The sequence below is a fragment of the Dipodomys spectabilis genome, unplaced genomic scaffold (genome assembly GCF_019054845.1).
Source record: "Dipodomys spectabilis isolate Male_0828 unplaced genomic scaffold, ASM1905484v1 ptg000020l, whole genome shotgun sequence".
In the NCBI taxonomy this organism is placed as follows: domain Eukaryota; kingdom Metazoa; phylum Chordata; class Mammalia; order Rodentia; family Heteromyidae; genus Dipodomys; species Dipodomys spectabilis.
The window spans coordinates 1-16,590 of record NW_024870697.1 but is presented as its reverse complement, the minus strand read 5'-3'; the positions used below and the strand labels follow the sequence as shown (position 1 = coordinate 16,590).

General features: G+C 36.6%; 1 protein-coding gene across 1 annotated transcript; it reads left to right on the top strand.

The window, feature by feature from the left end:
* LOC122104045 (tripartite motif-containing protein 43-like) lies at positions 1-1,275 on the top strand. The gene has a single exon (XM_042674713.1). The coding sequence runs from the start codon at positions 1-3 to the stop codon at positions 1,273-1,275; it is 1,275 nt and encodes a 424-aa protein (XP_042530647.1).
* Positions 1,276-16,590: the final 15,315 nt, after the last annotated feature.

Here is a 16,590-nt window from a genome sequence, read left to right as displayed (position 1 = left end):
ATGGAGTGGGACATTGCCCAAGCCTTCCAGGAAGAGTTGAGATGCCCCATCTGCATGGAAACCTTTATCGACCCAGTCACCATCCACTGTGGGCACAGTTTGTGTCGACCGTGTCTGCGCCTCCTCTGGGAAGAAGCTGAGACTCCAGCCAGGTGCCCTGTGTGCAGGCAACCCTCTCAGCAAGAAGAGCTCAAAACCAACATTGCCCTACAGAGTCTGGTGTCCATCAGCCGACAAATCAGCCTCCGACAATTCCTGAGCTCCGAGGAGCATACATGCTGCACACACAAGGAGACCAAGCAGATGTTTTGTGAAGTGGACAAGAGCCTGCTGTGTCCTCACTGCTCCCCATCTCGGGAACATGAGGCTCACAGACACCAACCTGTCGACTGTATTGCTGCAGACAAACGAAAGATTATTTTAAAGGAAATGGACACTATATGGGAGAAGATACAAAAAAACCAGAGCAATATATACGAGAAGAGGAACATCATCAACCAGTGGGTTTGGTACATGAATCTACACAGGGAGATGACCAAAGATTTTTATTCAGCACTGCATCTGGGTCTCCGGGAGGAGGAAATACGACTTTCGGAGATACTCAAAGAGAAAGGAAGAGTCATCTTTCTGCAACTCAGGACAATGGAAACCCAAATGCTTCAGAAAAGCAGTGACCTCAGAAACATATATCAGGAGCTGATGAAAACCTACCAAAAGCTAGACCTGGAACTCCTGCGGCATTTAGAAGACACCCTGGAAAGATGCGAGAGTGCCTTGCTCTTCATGCCCCAGCTGAAGAAGCCAGAGCTCAGCCCTCCTCCCATTCCTAGATTGATGGATAACCTCAACCATTATCGAGTGGAGATCACCTATTGTCATTTGATTCAGAATCATGAAGAATCCAACTATGTTGCTCTTTCAGGAATCCAAGAGTTCAGCTCTGGGAAACATTACTGGGAGCTCAGTGTCCAAGGCTTCTCCACCTGGGCTGTGGGCGTCTTCAGAAATTCAGCAATAGGGAGCAACCTTATTCTGAATGAATCTGAGGACATTTTTCTTCTTTTCTCTGGCAAGGGGAACATTCATTATAGTATCTTTACCACCGCTCCATTGCTTCCTTACTTTATAGAGAGACCAGTGGGCCGCATTGGTGTGTTTCTTGATCTCGAAAATGGAAATGTGAGTTTTGTGAATGCTACTAAGAATTCCTTTATCTGGAGATACCCAACTAACTCCTTCCAGTATCCTGTCAAGCCTTGTTTTTTCTCCTGGTAACCCATAATCATAAGTAAAGAGCTTTTATTTCCTTTTTTTCTTTCTTTCTTTTTTTTTTCTTGGTTGTGGAGATTGAATTCTGGGCCTGGGCACTATCCCTGAGCTCTTCCGCTCAAAGTGAGTGCTCTACCGCTTGAGGCACAGAGTCATTTCTGGTTTTCTAGTGGTTTATTGGAGATCAGGGCCTCTCGGACTTTCCTGACAGGGCTGGCTTTGAACTGTGAGTCTCAGATCTCAGCATTCTGAGTAGCTAGGATTACAGACATGAGCCACCTGTGACAAGCTAGTAAAGAGACTTCCTATGTGTTGGGAACTCTCTATACCAGAGAACCCTTCTCAACTGATGCAAATAACTTATGCTGTTCTTATTTGTCTTTGTAATGTAATTACATTTTTGTTATGAAATATAGAGTTAAAATAAAATGCAAGATGTAAAAATGTTAGTGCATGCATGTTTAATTTTGATTCTGACATATGATAAACACTATAATAAACAGTGGATGGCACAATGAAACTTGGCTTATAAGTAGCTTATTTCTTAATTGTTTCATCTTCATCTCTAACACCAGTAGCTAGGAGTTTCCATATTCCCTCTGCATTTCCACAAATGATATTACTTCCCTGAAGAACAAAAGCAGAGTTGGCATGACATCTTTCTGCAGACCATAGAGAATATCTGGGCCATAAGACACTAGGCATTACCTATGTCTTCATGGTGCCTCAAGAAAGAAGAAGTTCTGATGTTTCCCAAGCAAAGAGATTAGTTAAAGGAAGAGCCATCTTATTGCTTTAAAGATAGCATCCATCTAAGCTACTGTGCCCACAAAACTCAGATTAATGGCATGAGGCAGATATTCAGGAGGGAATGAAAAAGATAACTGGCTTATTGATTTTTGCAAGATTAAATCGAACACAGTACTAGAAATGAATCATACTAAATTTAGCTTGCTTACCTACAAAGCAACTCTTCACATCCAATCGTGTGTCACTGTGCTCAGTTTAACAAAGGCAAAACCCCCCTCAGTGCCAGGAATATTTAATTTCCTCCTTCGAGCCTATTAGGGTTCACTTTTTTTTTTATAGGCAAGCCAGATTCCTGTAGTGAGATCATTTTTTAAAGTTTTCCTTTTGGTTATGGATAGAGGCTGTTTGGAGGGGTTGTGAGTTAAAGAAATGGAGAGAGTGGGCTTAATTGGGATACATTACATGTGTGTATGAGAGTATCGTTTCCCTTTCCCATCCCTTCCCATACTCCCCCCACCTCCACACACCCTATCCCCCCCCAAAGTTGTAAATTCGTTTTTCAACATAACGACTTGTACATCTCATTGTTGCAATGGGTCTACCTGTATCCTTATTTAAATGATTTGTTTTTTCCCTTCCCAAAATATTCATTTTTTAGAGTGGAGTAACTCCATAATATTTCTTCTGGGTAGTTTGTCTTCCTCATTGGTTATCTTAAAATTATAGAATTATTTACTTTTACATCTTAGAGAAAATTGAATTTAGCTTCTTATATATTAGATTCAAAATGAAGGTGACTTAAGGAAAAATGTTTTGTATTACTATAGGCCGCAAACAGTGTTAAGAAATTTGCTCACATTGTCAAATATGTTCATCACAAAATTATTTAGAGGATTTTTGTCATCATTGATTTGTTTCACTTTGGCAGAAGTGGGTTATAAACTCAGGGTCTTCCACTTGCTAAGCAAGCATTCCATCACTTGAGCTACCCTGCCTGACCACCCTTGCTGTTTCTTTTTTTCTCTGTTTTTTTTTGTAAAGCTAGTGCTCAAATCCAGGGCCTCAGACATGCTAAGCAAGCACCATACCATTGAGATGTACCCCAGGCTCAAGCAAAGCAATCTTATCACATCCATACAGAAAGAAATCTGGTATTTTAGTACACCATGATGTCAGAATGAAGCAAGATCACAATAATATTAACAGGAGGATAAATCACTCAATGGTGATGTATCTATCTATCTATCTATCTATCTATCTATCTATCTATCTATCTTCCTGACCCTGGGGTTGAACTCAGGGGCTGGGTGCTGTCACAGCGCATCTTTGTGCTCAAAGCTAGCACGTGACGCACAGTTCCATTTCTGGCTTTTACTGAGTTGTTTATTGGAGAATAGAGTCTCACAGACTTTTCCACCCCACTGTCTTTGAAATGAGATCCTCAGATATCAGCCTCATGAATAGCTGCAGGTGTGAGTCACCAGTGCCCTGCTTGGTGATTATATCTTTGTCAAGATGCGAATATGGATCAATTTAACCCCCAAAATTTATAAAACTGTTTTTATACAAACATTGGAGATATTTTCATTTTTCTATCAGATCATTTTGATTAAAAATATTCCTACACTAACCTGTAATTAAAAATTGTGTACATATTATTCTTGAGTCTCTTACTTAAATCTATAACTTTAGAAGGAATGACTCCAATCACTTGATCTTCTATGCTTTTCTGTTCATGCTTTTCTGTAGACAAGTACATGTTAAGACCAATTTTGTTCTCCAATTTACATATTATTCTTATAACCTTGAAAAATCAGTAGATAGCTCACTTTGTGCAAATTACATGCTTTTCTGAAATCTTTACCACTCATACCTCCATAAAGTAGAAGCTATATTGAAAACTAATGCAAGCCAAATGGTTTAGGCATTAACAAAGTTTCAGTCAACCAAGAAATCAGACAAGGATATAGCAACATAGTAAGTCTGAAATTTATTTTAAATAAATATGGTAGATATTCTTTTCCTACAGGTATGAAAATGAAACAATGAAGCTTATTGAGGTTTGTTTGTAAAGCTGGGAGAATGGATGAAGGAAAAAAAATGGAAAGGAGAAAGCTAAACAAGGTACACTCTATGCACATATGGACATATCAAAATGAATGCCCATGCATAATGAGCCAATAGATTACATACAATATAATTAATAATGTACTATGGGCTAATAGATGCTCAAAATGTGAAAATTTTTATTGTATTTTTAGGTTGAAAATAATATAAGGTACAAGTGGAATTATCACTTAATTCTACATGATAACAGCCCAATTTTCCATTTACATATCATAATTTATTTTTCAGCTTGAGAGTAAATAAAACAATTAAATTAGTTAACCATGGGATCAGGCGACAAATTAACCAGGGATTAAATACTGGCTTTACCAGATAGCAACTGGGAGATTTCAGGTTCTCTGAGGCTACAATCTTCCATGAGGATCTACTTTGCAGCTTGACAAGCTGTTGAAAATGTTAAATTACATAATAATTACTTAGTACGGACACAATGAACACATTCTGTATTCATGAAGTAAATGTTAGTTTTAGTGGTACTAGAGTGAAATTTACTTAAGAGACCTATAAGAAATTGGTACAAACGAAAGCATTGTTTACACTTTTATCAAAGATGAGTCAATAAAGAGAAATCTGGCAACACGAATGTTCAACTTTCATGCTGTTTTCTGTTTCAGTCTACATTTTTATTGTGGTGTTCTCATTCCTCTCACAAAATTTCTGGTGTTTTTGACTAAGAGTGTTACCGTTATACGTAATCGTTTCTACAAATATTAAATGTTGCCTCTTAAGCCATCATATTGTTGATGTTAATGTGGCCTTAATCACCTTCTTAAAACAGCTGCCTGAATCCTTCTGCCTTATATCTGAGTGATTGGACCATTAGTGGTAAAGAAGAAAGATGAGAGTTGATGCCAGTTTGGCTCTTGGTAGATCGTAGATTTTTTTGTTCCATGGGAAATCTAGAACAGAACTACCTGAAGTAAATAACAAAATATTTGCAAATTCTAGGGTATATTTAGGGGCTTATTAACTCGTTTTTAAAAATAGTTATTATGTGCATGGTTTTATTCTTAGAATTTCAGTTACTTAAGAATGGAAGCCTTAAGTGAACTCAGCAAATAATTTGAGGAAAAAAACTTTTAATGATAGAAATTAAATTGGACAATCCTACATGAGACTAAAATGGATGGTTACATATTCAGAAAAAATGTTCAAGAAAGGGACTCCCAGAAGAAGTGCTAGTTAAGTTGGGAAATGAAGGGAGATAAGCCAACCTATGTTGGAGAGAAAATCCAAATTGAGGATAACAGCAAAGGCAAAAAAAAATCTCTGTCTTCGCAAAAGCCTTGCTCTGGAGGTATGTGGCAAAAAAGGGCTTGCCATTAAAGGAAGAAGAGTTAACAAGGAAGAAAAATAGAACATAATGCTCCTCAGAAAGCCACTGGATAATGTTAAAGTAGAGAAAATTGTATTATCTAAATACTTGAGTCTTTTAAATAACACTAGCCGTCCTGTGGGGACATGACAGCTAGTGGTCAGAGTGCTGATAGGGGGCAAAAAGGTGGTTTTCATTTTCCTAGGGGTTCATACATTTTTGTATAAAAGTATGTTCACTTTTGCCAACAAAACCACACAGTAAATTCAAAACTAAGTAGATCAATGAATAGCTTCTCAATGTTTCTTCTAAATGCTCCTCCAGCTAGGGTGGAAGTAATAAGGAAGTTAAGTTGTTCTCCTGCATACCTAAAAGGCAGTAAAAGAAATGCACTTTCAGTGCAATAGTAATGGCAAAGCAATGTAAGTCCTGAGCCACATCATAGATGGGGGTACAGACTTCTGAATGTATTGATGTGTGAAGACTTGTTCATTTTGTGACATTATGTAGTCACTTCTGGACAGAATTTTAGTAAAATCCTTCTCTCCTCCCCTATCACATATCCTATTCTTGCTGCTCTTGGGGAGTTTTTAAAATCTGTTTTTGTTTTCTGCATGTGAAATTTCGCTATTTTAGGAAATCTAAATTCTTCCCCTGAATTACAGTCCCTTCTGCAGTTTTCAACTTTAATTGCTGACACACAAAGTAGATTTTTTTTAACACATAGCCTGGTCACTGGGACACCAGGTGTGTGTGACACCAAAATTATTGACTTAACCTCAGCAGATTCCTTCAGTGCTGTATTCATGAGGTGCTGAAAAAAACAATGGCTGTAATTTTTGTTTTAAAGAAAAATGTATACATTCCCTCTTACTTTGAATGAACACTTCTTTTTTCGGTCCGGTAGTGGGGGCTGAACTCCGGGTCTGGGCGCTGTCCCTCAGCTCTTCAGCTCAAGGCTATCACTGTACCATTTGAGCCACAGCGCCACTTCCGGCTTTTTTCTTTTTGCTTATGTAGTGTTGATGAATCGAAACCAAGGCCTCAGGCATGCAAGTCAAGCAACCTACCACTGAGCCCCCTTCCCAGCCCCGAATGAACACTTTTGAAAGGACTTGGAATAAGAATTATTTTCAATCTGAACTTCATTCATTCACTCATCATCACACAATTAATTTTGAGGTGATGGGAGGAAACCATTGTTATTGGTTTTAGTCATGAAGGACGTGGGTGATAGGCAGCAGGACATTTCTGGTTCTGGAAGGATGTCCCATCCACAGGTTTCCTGAAGAGAAGTAACTCTAGATTTCTAGAGTAATCTAGGGTGACCACTTACAAGAAATGGACACTTGAACCAGAGGGTAGGAAATATATTTTAGTCTGAAGAAAATATCTTGAAGATTGCAAAGAAGTTGATATCAGCAGATTCTAAATGAGAAGGCGGAGAAGATTCAAAGAGCAACAAGGAAGCACACATCGAATTCAACATAATTTTATGTTAAATTCTTGGATGAGACATTAAATCATGGATATTTCTGAAGTCAAACTCCTATTATAACTCACATTTTAGCCTGATTATGTCGCAAACGTGGTTCATTAAAAAAGTTTTTCCCCTTATTTTAAAATTGACAGCATATTTTTGTTTACTATATAAGGGAGGCAAATTTGATTCAGAAAGCAAATCCATATTAATTGTGTCCACACAGAATCCTTCACCTATGTAGTATTCGATTGGTTCAAAGCTCTTTCTTTTATCTGTGTTGGTTGATGCTTGAGTCCTGGAAGGGTGCTATCTTGTGAACCTGCACTATTTGGATTCCATCAGTGAAAACACTTTAATTCCATTTGTCTGGGCTGACTTGACAGGATGAAGTCATCCATTAGACCCTCAGGTCTGTCCTGTAGAATGACACTCTTCCCAGTGGAGTGGTTCCTTAACACTTCAACTATAGATGAAATCCTGTCACCAGAGCTTGTGTTCCCCCTAGAATTCTCTGCCTCGTTGCTTATTTTAAATGGAGTAGAATGGAATCACAAGCACTCTTTATGTCCCTTGTTTTCCTCTTGCCTAATACATGGCAAGAAAATTCCCCTATCTCTGTGCGACAGGGTGAAGAGAAGAAATCTACTACTGCAGGATTCTCCAGCTTCTTTGTATGTTGGTGAATTGCTATCCAATTTCACAAAGGAAGTTCATAACATGATTATGTCTTAAATCACCACTGCCAGTCACACCTTTTCTATGCTTTCATACCCATAAGAAAACCATCTTCATTATGAGAAGTCAAAAGAGCATTGGGGAGCAGGGCAGCTCACTGGATACACTTGAAAGATGATTGTTAAGGTAACATCTGGTCCTAGTTTTCATGCTAAATGTATTTTCACATTCACTGGAGGAGACACCACTGGCAGCATTCAGTGTAATTTATCTAAATCTTTAATTCTCTGTTTTATTCAGGAACAGAAATATATTTGCTTTCTAAAGAGCATCGAGAATAATGTTAAGGGATTCTATATTTCTTTGGGCCTGGCTAATTTCACTTACTATGCTTTTTTTCTAAGTTTTTTTTTTTCCAGTGTCATTCTTTCTGATGGAAGCATAGAATTCCATTGTATATATATATATATATATATATATATATATATATATATATATATATATATATATATACCACATTTTCTTGATCCATTCATCTACTGAGGGGCATCTGTGTTGGTTCCATATCTTAGCTATGGTTAATAATGTTGTGATAAATATAGTTGTGATGGTAGATTTAGTATGGCCTTGTTTGTGATCATTTGAGTAAATGCCCAAGAGTGGGATTGCTGATCATAAGGGAGCTCTATGTGTAGTCTTTTGAGGAAACTCCATACTACTTTCCAACTTGGTTGAACAACTTTACACTCCCACCAACAATGCAGTAGGGCTCCCTTTTAGCCACATCCCCTCCAGCATCTGTTGTTAGGAGATTTTTGATTATAGTCATTTTAACTGGGATGAGGTGGAATCTCAATTTTGTTTGGATTTGCATTTCTTCTATGGCCAGAGAAATTTAGCATTTTTTCATGTGTCTATTGTCTATTCTTATTTCTTCTTCAGCTAAGTCTCTCTTTAAGTATTTGCCCACTTATTACTGTGGTGGTTGTTTCGTTGAGGATTTGTTTTGAGGGGATTTAAATTTTTGAGTTCCAAGTATATTTTAGATATTAGACCCTTGTCTGTTGTATGGAAAGTGAAGATCTTCTCCTAGTCCATTGGCTTTCTACTGATCTTGCTAACTATGTCCTTTGCCATACAAAAACTCTGCAATTTAATACAATCTCATTGTTCGATTTTTCATTGACTTGTGTTTCTGGGTCTTTACTAAGAAAATTCTTTGGCTTGTGCCAAGGAGGTCTAGAGTTTCTCCTATTCCATTCTGTAATGTTTTCAGGGTGTCTGCTTCAGGTGTTTCTTAATGGCATCTATGTTCAACTATTTTTCTTAAGATTCTTCAACAAAGAAGCCTTAAAGAAAGTCTAAAGTCTCTTGACTAAAGCCCTTCCCCTCACAATGACTTGAATATAGATTATTAATCTCAAATTATTGAGGAAAATTGCTCATTGTTTTGCTTATTTATTAAAACAAGTGATGTATACTAAGACTTTACTTCAGTCTAGGTCCTGGACCTCTTGGACAATAAGGATGATTTCTTGGTACTAAACAGAATTAATAAAAAAAAAATCTAGTGATTACCTACAAAATATGGGCCAACTATGACATTTCTAGGAAGTACACAGAATGGTACAGAATTTTCACGTTGACACCACAAGGATCTGTGTGTGTTGTTTTTAATTTCCTAGTTAATTTTCTTGGTTAATTTGTCTCTCATTAATACTTATCCACTTAAAATTCTTACTCTTTAAAATTCAGTGTTTCAGTTTTTATTACACCTGGCATAGATTCAATATATTGAACACTATTTTTAAGAAGAAAGAAGAAAGCGACCATTTTCCTAGAAAATTCATGTATGTTTATTGTCTATGCATGTACTTTATAGTTTTTTTACAAATGCTTTATCATGTTTTATGATTCTTATACTGCTTTTCTTATGTAACATCCTAACAGTTCCCAATATTATGCTTTCATGCACTTGATTGAATTTCCTTTTGCAAATTTAATTTTGCAAACCCAACCCCATTCTTGTTAATATGATGATTAGTGATGGTAGGAATAGTTTTGCATATGTAATGTGCATTTGAATGTCTCCTTGTAAGAAATTATGTTCAAATGTATTATCTGTAATTTTTAATCAAATTATTTCATTCTTTTTGCTATTGGGTTGTAGGAGTTGTTTATGTGTATTGGACATGAATGTATATTATGTGTTAAATAATTATACATATTTTTATCATTGCATAAGTCATATTTTTCATGTTGATTGCTGCCTTAGATGTGCAGAAGTTACATTAGTTCCACTTAGTCCCACCTGACTATTTTGCTTTTGTCTCTGCTTTAAGTGTCATACAAAAGAAATCACTGTCAGCATTGATGATAATGAGCTTTTCCTCCATGTGGCTTTTCTCTAAGAGTTTACAGGTTTTGTGTTTGGTTAGTTTTTATTTTGAGTTGACTTGTGTTTATGATAGGTGATAGGATCAAATTTTATTTTTTTATCAAATGGATATCCAACCTTCCCAGCAAAAATTGTTGAAGAGATAGAGATTTCCTTGTTCTTGGCACTCTGGTTGAAGACCAGGTTTATAAATTAACACCTATCTTCAATGCAATCATTTATTAATCCAGCAGATGACATAATTGTATCAGTGGACGTGGCCTTGGCCTGAGAGTTACCTGAGAAGTGGGATAATGTTCCTTTGAAGTCTTCTTCCTAGACTAGTCTCTTGCATTTGTCAAATTTTATCATCCAAGATTGCCTTCTTTCCAAACCTCAACAGTGTCACCAATCAGCTTTGCCTTTGTTGCTCATTTTATCCAGTTGACCCAGGGGATAACCCCAGAGCAAGGATTCTTTTGCTTCAAATATTGTGCTTGATGGGACTGGGGGGAAGGGCATCAAGAAAATGTTGAAGACAGATCATATATACCTATCTTCTGTTTCAGAAAAAAAGGTTCTGTCAACATTGGTGCCCATAGTATAGTCAAGGACATACACAGTCTGATTAAGGCTTTGGGACCAGGTTAAGAATGCTGTTAATTTCAAGTTACTTTTTAATCAACTTTTCCCAAGGAAATAAAATGTCAGAAATGTTAAAAGTAGACAGAGTTAATACAATTAATATGAAACAGACATTCCCAATAGAATATTTTATGGAATATAATTTCATCTGTCAATTCAAAAACAGCATCTATTTAAATAAACATATGCTTTGAAACTGGACATTATTAAATTTACCTGAGCACAAAATCGAAAATTTGGAGAGTCACTTGTAGTTCATATCATAATCCCTTCTTAGATGCTACAACTGAGAGGATTGCTATTTGAGACCCTGATGACACATCTTTCAGTTGTCCATCTCCAAAACAACCAACAAAATCTATGCTGGAGGTATAGATCAGGGGATGAAGTATCAGTCAAATAAGCAAACCAAATGAATATATAGCGCTAAGTTCAAACCCCAGTAATAGCAAAAAGAAAATATAAAACTCAAAACTAGGGGAAGAAAGTTTTAAAAATCCAAAGAATGTTTTCATAAAAATGCACTCTCTTTAAATACTTTGTCATTCTATCTTCTCAAAGATCAAGTTACAGACAGAAGTTTAAAAAACACAGGAATGGCTCCAAACTTCTCTACTTCCTCCCATATAGCAAGTAAGTAATAATTAAAGCAAGAAAAGGTTAAGTTACATACAGATATTTTTAGACACAAGTCAAACAAAGTTGAGAAAGGAGAATAAAGTTTAAGTTACATAAGATAAAAAGTTCCAGAAACCAGTGGTCTAATATTTTGCTTCTAATGTACAATATGGTACTGCACATTGAAAAAAAATGCTGAGAATAGATTTTATGTTGTGTTCTTATCACAATTAAAGAGAGAACATTAAATACTGTACTTTAAAAATCATTATTTTAAAGTCATTTTCTATGGTAAATAAAAAATGAAGGAAATATAAAAAGTTTTAACTTGTCACATTTAAGTAGTTTAATAAGGACATTAATAATCAGGAATATATGAAAGCCTTTTGTAGTATTTATTCCTCAAAAATATTTTCATTAGAATTTGAAAGGCACAGCTGTTTTTGTATAAAGGATATCTGAGATAAAATGTACCTCAACAATAATTAATGTTTAAGGTATTTGATTAGCTTTTGGGTTACACGTAGAACCATGTGTGTGTGTGTGTGTGTGTGTGTGTGTGTGTGTGTGTAAAAATATTGAACAGTATAATGCAAAGTTTTCATTATTGTGTGACAGGTTATACATGTTTAAGTTCCTATTATTTGCAAGTATCATGATTCTTCTTTGTTGTCATTGCTGATGTTGTTGTTCATAGGGTTTGAACACTGGACCTGTGTGTTGTCCCTGAGCTCTTAGCTCAAGGCAAGGACTCTACCACTTGAGTCACAGCACCACTTCTGATTTTCTGGTGATTAATTGGAGATAAGAGTCTCATGGATGTTCCTGCCAAGGCTGGCATTGAACAGTGATCTTCAGATCTCAGCCTCCTGAGTAGCTAGGATTACATACGTGAGCCACTGACACCTGGCTATGATTCTGACTTTTTAAAAATATTTTTATCTTTAAATAGTTAAACAAAAGAGTTCCCATAATTGAGACACAAGAGGTTTTCATCTTTGTTGCGGTTGTTTTTAATGTACTTACAATGTATTATGTGATTTTTTTGTTTCTTTTGTATGTTCTTCCCCCATGATATAACTCGTATTTGATTCCAGTGCCCTGTTTCTTGTAAATACATCTTTCTAATTTGGGAAGGGGAAGGGAAATAACAAAATGCTGAAACAAGGAGACAGGTTGACCTATTGTAACAATGGGATGTACAAGACACTATGTTGAAAACAAACTTTACAACTTTGGTATTGGGGGAGGGAGGAGTTGGGGAGGTGGGGCGAGAAGGGATAGCAGGGGAAAACAAAGGAGAGGACAACAATGATCAATATGAAGTGTACTCATTACCTTATTCATGTAACTGTAATCCCTCTCTATAGTAACTTTACAATAAAAAAGTAAAAAAAAAAATGAATGCACCCATTACCTTACTCATGTAACTGTAACTCCTCTGTACATCACTTTTACAATTAAAATTTTAAAAACCTTAAAAATATAAACTTAAACAAGCACATGAAAAATTACAAAAGATAAAAAATGTTGTATTTTCTCTTCCCCTCCCTGAATTAGAGAAGCATATATACAAGATGCAGGACACTGACATCAAATAGAGTGAAAATAGGAAGTATAACATGGGGAAGGAACATACAAAGCAACAACAAAAAATCACATGGTACATTACAATATATTAGAAAGTAAAAAAGATATTTGTGTCCCTAATGGTTAAATAAGGATACAGCTTGACCTCTTGTAACAATGAGATGTACAAAACACTATGTTGAAAACGAATTTTACAACTTCAGCCTGGAGGGGTTCAGTATAAGTTATGCAGGTGGGATGAAAGGGATGATAGGGGGAAAACAAAGGAGGAGGCAACAATGATCAATAAGAAATGTACTTACTTTGCTTATGTAACTGTAATCCTTCTGTACAGCATTTTTACAATAAAAATTGTACCCAAAAAAGAAAAGAAAAACAATGTTGCAAGGACATTACCATACAAAACAGTAACTTTTTTCTTTGTCTATGATAGAAGATAGTACAAATGATAATTTTGTTTTCATAAATCAGAAATACATATAAAAATTCTACATGTATGGTAGATTCATGAGAGATCTCAAAAAATATAGTTCCTTTGAAAGGCTAATTTAAATTTCAACAAAATAAATGCCAGGAAGTGATACTCAAGTGGGTGGGGAAGGGAAGTGAGAAGAAGGGGTTCTACTAATGAAGAGGAGAAGAGGGGGAGAAGACAGTCAAGTTTCCACTATATATCCTCATAAATTAAGAAGAGTACGGGAAGGAGTGAGTAGTGAAGGGATGAGTGAGAATGCTCAAAGCTGTGACACTGATCAAAAATTTATTGTATTCATAAACTGCTTTGTTAAATGGAACTCCTTTGTACAACTATTAAAAATAATTAAAAAGCAATACAAACAACAACAAAAGAAACTTGTTAATGGAACCATACCTTAGAATGCAGTCCATTAAATTTTAATTTCCCTCTTGCCTCCTTCCTGTCAGAACATTTGTTAAATTACTAGAATGATGCACAAGATTAAAAAGCAAGCAAAAATTTGTGCAGGCTAGCCTTGATATGTGATCTTATGGATTTCAGCTTCTCACAGGGCTAGATTTACAGGAATAAGCTACTGGTGCCCAGCCCATTTCCCTTTTGTGAACATGGCTGATCCCTATTTTTGCCACCTACCTTGATAGAACCATGTGGTTTGGACTATATATTCACCATGATGTGAGCTGAATATCCTTCTTTGTTTCATCATTTATCCAGCCACAAGCATTTTATTACCACAATTCAAACAGGACTGTGACTGTAAGGGAAAAGTGTACATGACAAAGCAGCCAGAAGTATATATCATGAACTTTAAAAAGTATTATTTGGGCAGCTCAGAAATCAAATAAAATGGAAATTTACCCAGAGAACAAAATAGGTCTTTCAAATAGTGAGAAACTCATGAGGTTTTAGCAACAAGAGGCAATAACGAGATTGTAGAAAAGGTTAAATAAAAAATATAAAAATTGATAACAGGAAATAAATAAAATCCTTTAGCTACATACTTTATACATAAGAAAATATTCCTTAAAAAGTGTGAAGACATTCAAGAAATTCCAGTGGAAATGAAGTACCCGATTTCAGTTGCCCTCTCACAGACCACTAGAGATCACAATCAATGCAAACAGCAAAGACGTTTATTAAAAGCTTGAGCTTGGTCCTCCACGCACTCTGTAACCGGTGACTCTAAGAGGCCCCTAGTACAAAAGTAGCACAGCTTTTATGGTATCAAACAAACAAGTCTAGGGGGTTTCCACACAAGCAAGTTCACAAGTTCAGTGGGTTGATCCCACTTAACTTTTTATGATGGAACAATTAGGCAACTGTTCTGTTCCTTAAGGGTGGGCAGGGTTGATGGTAACCTGCTTTTTTTTTGAGAACTGTTCCTCATTCAGGGTTATTCTGAGGGCAGCACAGCTACAAGTCGGTGGGGTTAATCTTAAAATGGAGTCACTTTAGCTCTTCATTCCCTCCTCTTCTAGAGCATCGGGGACCAATCTTGGTCCCTTAATTGGCACAGTCTTTTATATTTACGGTTTGGTATTGGGATCTCAGAACCAAAAATGGACTGTCCTGATCTCTTTTTACAAGATCCAATTATGAGTAACAAAATTAACAGTACGAAAGGCCCGTACATTTTTTTTAATCCAGAGGATACCAATTTTTCCCAGTTGTTTCTAAAGCTTTCTTTATTACCCTCCTCTTTTTTACAATTCCTTGAGCTTGTTTGTGGCTAGAGTTTAACACTGACCATTTTTTCCTGTTGCTTGTGGAACTAAGTTATCTCAGAACAGCCACAAGGCACCACTGGGATGCAGAAGCTTGCTAGGTTTTGAGGCTAAGAGCAGGGCTGGGTCTCATTCCTTTTACTACCAGCATTGATAACACACTCAGAGTATTACCAAACCAGAGCCAAACAAGGCTGTGACTGTAGAGTGGATTTCCAGTCACTATGCACCGAAGTGCCTGAGGCAAGCAAGACAGTGATATCTTTGCCCCCAATATCCACTGTGGGAATAGAGAGGGTTTTTGGATTTCACCAAAATGAAGGTCCCACAAGATCTGAGTTTTCCACTGGCATGCAGTCTCAGGTGATGGAGCCAGGCAGGAGGTCAGTCTTCTTTTACCATGGTGGGGGTGGTCTATGTGACAATGTAGATTTCCTCCAGGTGACTGTCAGGCTGTCTTTAAACTTTACCCATTAGGGTGTGCAGCAGCAGCAGCAGCAGAATCTCTCAGTGGGTCCAAGGGAGTGTCTCACCTCATGCTGGGCTGCAAATTCCTACACAGACTGGTTAAGGATACATTGCATAGGTTTGGCAGGCTTTGGACCCTTGGATTTTAAGACTGTTTAGACAATAGCCCAGGACAATTTACCAAAATTACTTTTTTTTTTTTTTTAACTAACGGGATATTTTTGTAAACAGACACAAAAGGCTTAGTCTTGTAACTATCTCTGACAGATGCAATCTCCACACTTGCAAACCTGTTTTTATGCTTTTTTAAAAAAAATAATTATTTTATCTATTTTACCTTGTTTTCCAAAAATGACTCTGGACTCTTGGTTTTAAAAGGGGGCTTCTGTCCCACAGCTCCAGTATCCTTTTTTAAAAAAGTACTAAAACTTTTAAATACCCTCACATAATGTCATTTAAGAATCCCAAAACGAAATAAATTCACATTTAATCACTCCAAAATGCTTCAAAAGAAGATGAAGTAAATTTTCTTCTACTTTTAAATTTATTCTGAAAGCCTTGTGCTGGCTGGCCACACCTGTAATCCTATCTACTTTGGATATCTATTCAGGAGCCTGAGATCTGTGGATAACTGTTGGAAGCCAATCAGGGCAAAGTAAATGTAAATCTGAGTGTGTTATCAATGCTGGTAGTAAAAGGGATGAGACCTAGCCCTGCTCTTAGCCTCAAAACATAGCAAGCTTCTGCATCCCAGTGGTGCCTTGTGGCTGTTCTGAGATAACTTAATTCCACAAGCAGCACATTTATTCAAAATACCTTCATATCAGTGTTCTGCATCAATTTCTTTGTTAACGATATTATATGGGTAAAATAGAGAAAATAAACTCTTCCATCTAAGAACATTTTTATACTTTTTATTGTAAAAATACTGTACAGAGGACATTTGCATGAGCAAATAATGAATACATTTCCTAACAAGCATTGTTACCTCCTCCTTTGTTTTCCCCCACCATCCCTTCCCTCCAAACTCCACAATACACTACCCTCCCCCTTCCCCTGCCTAAATTGTTA

Coding starts and splice junctions, on each gene's coding strand:
- LOC122104045 (XM_042674713.1), top strand. CDS start 1: ATGGAGTGGGACATTGCCCAAGCCTTCCAGGAAGAGTTGAGATGCCCC.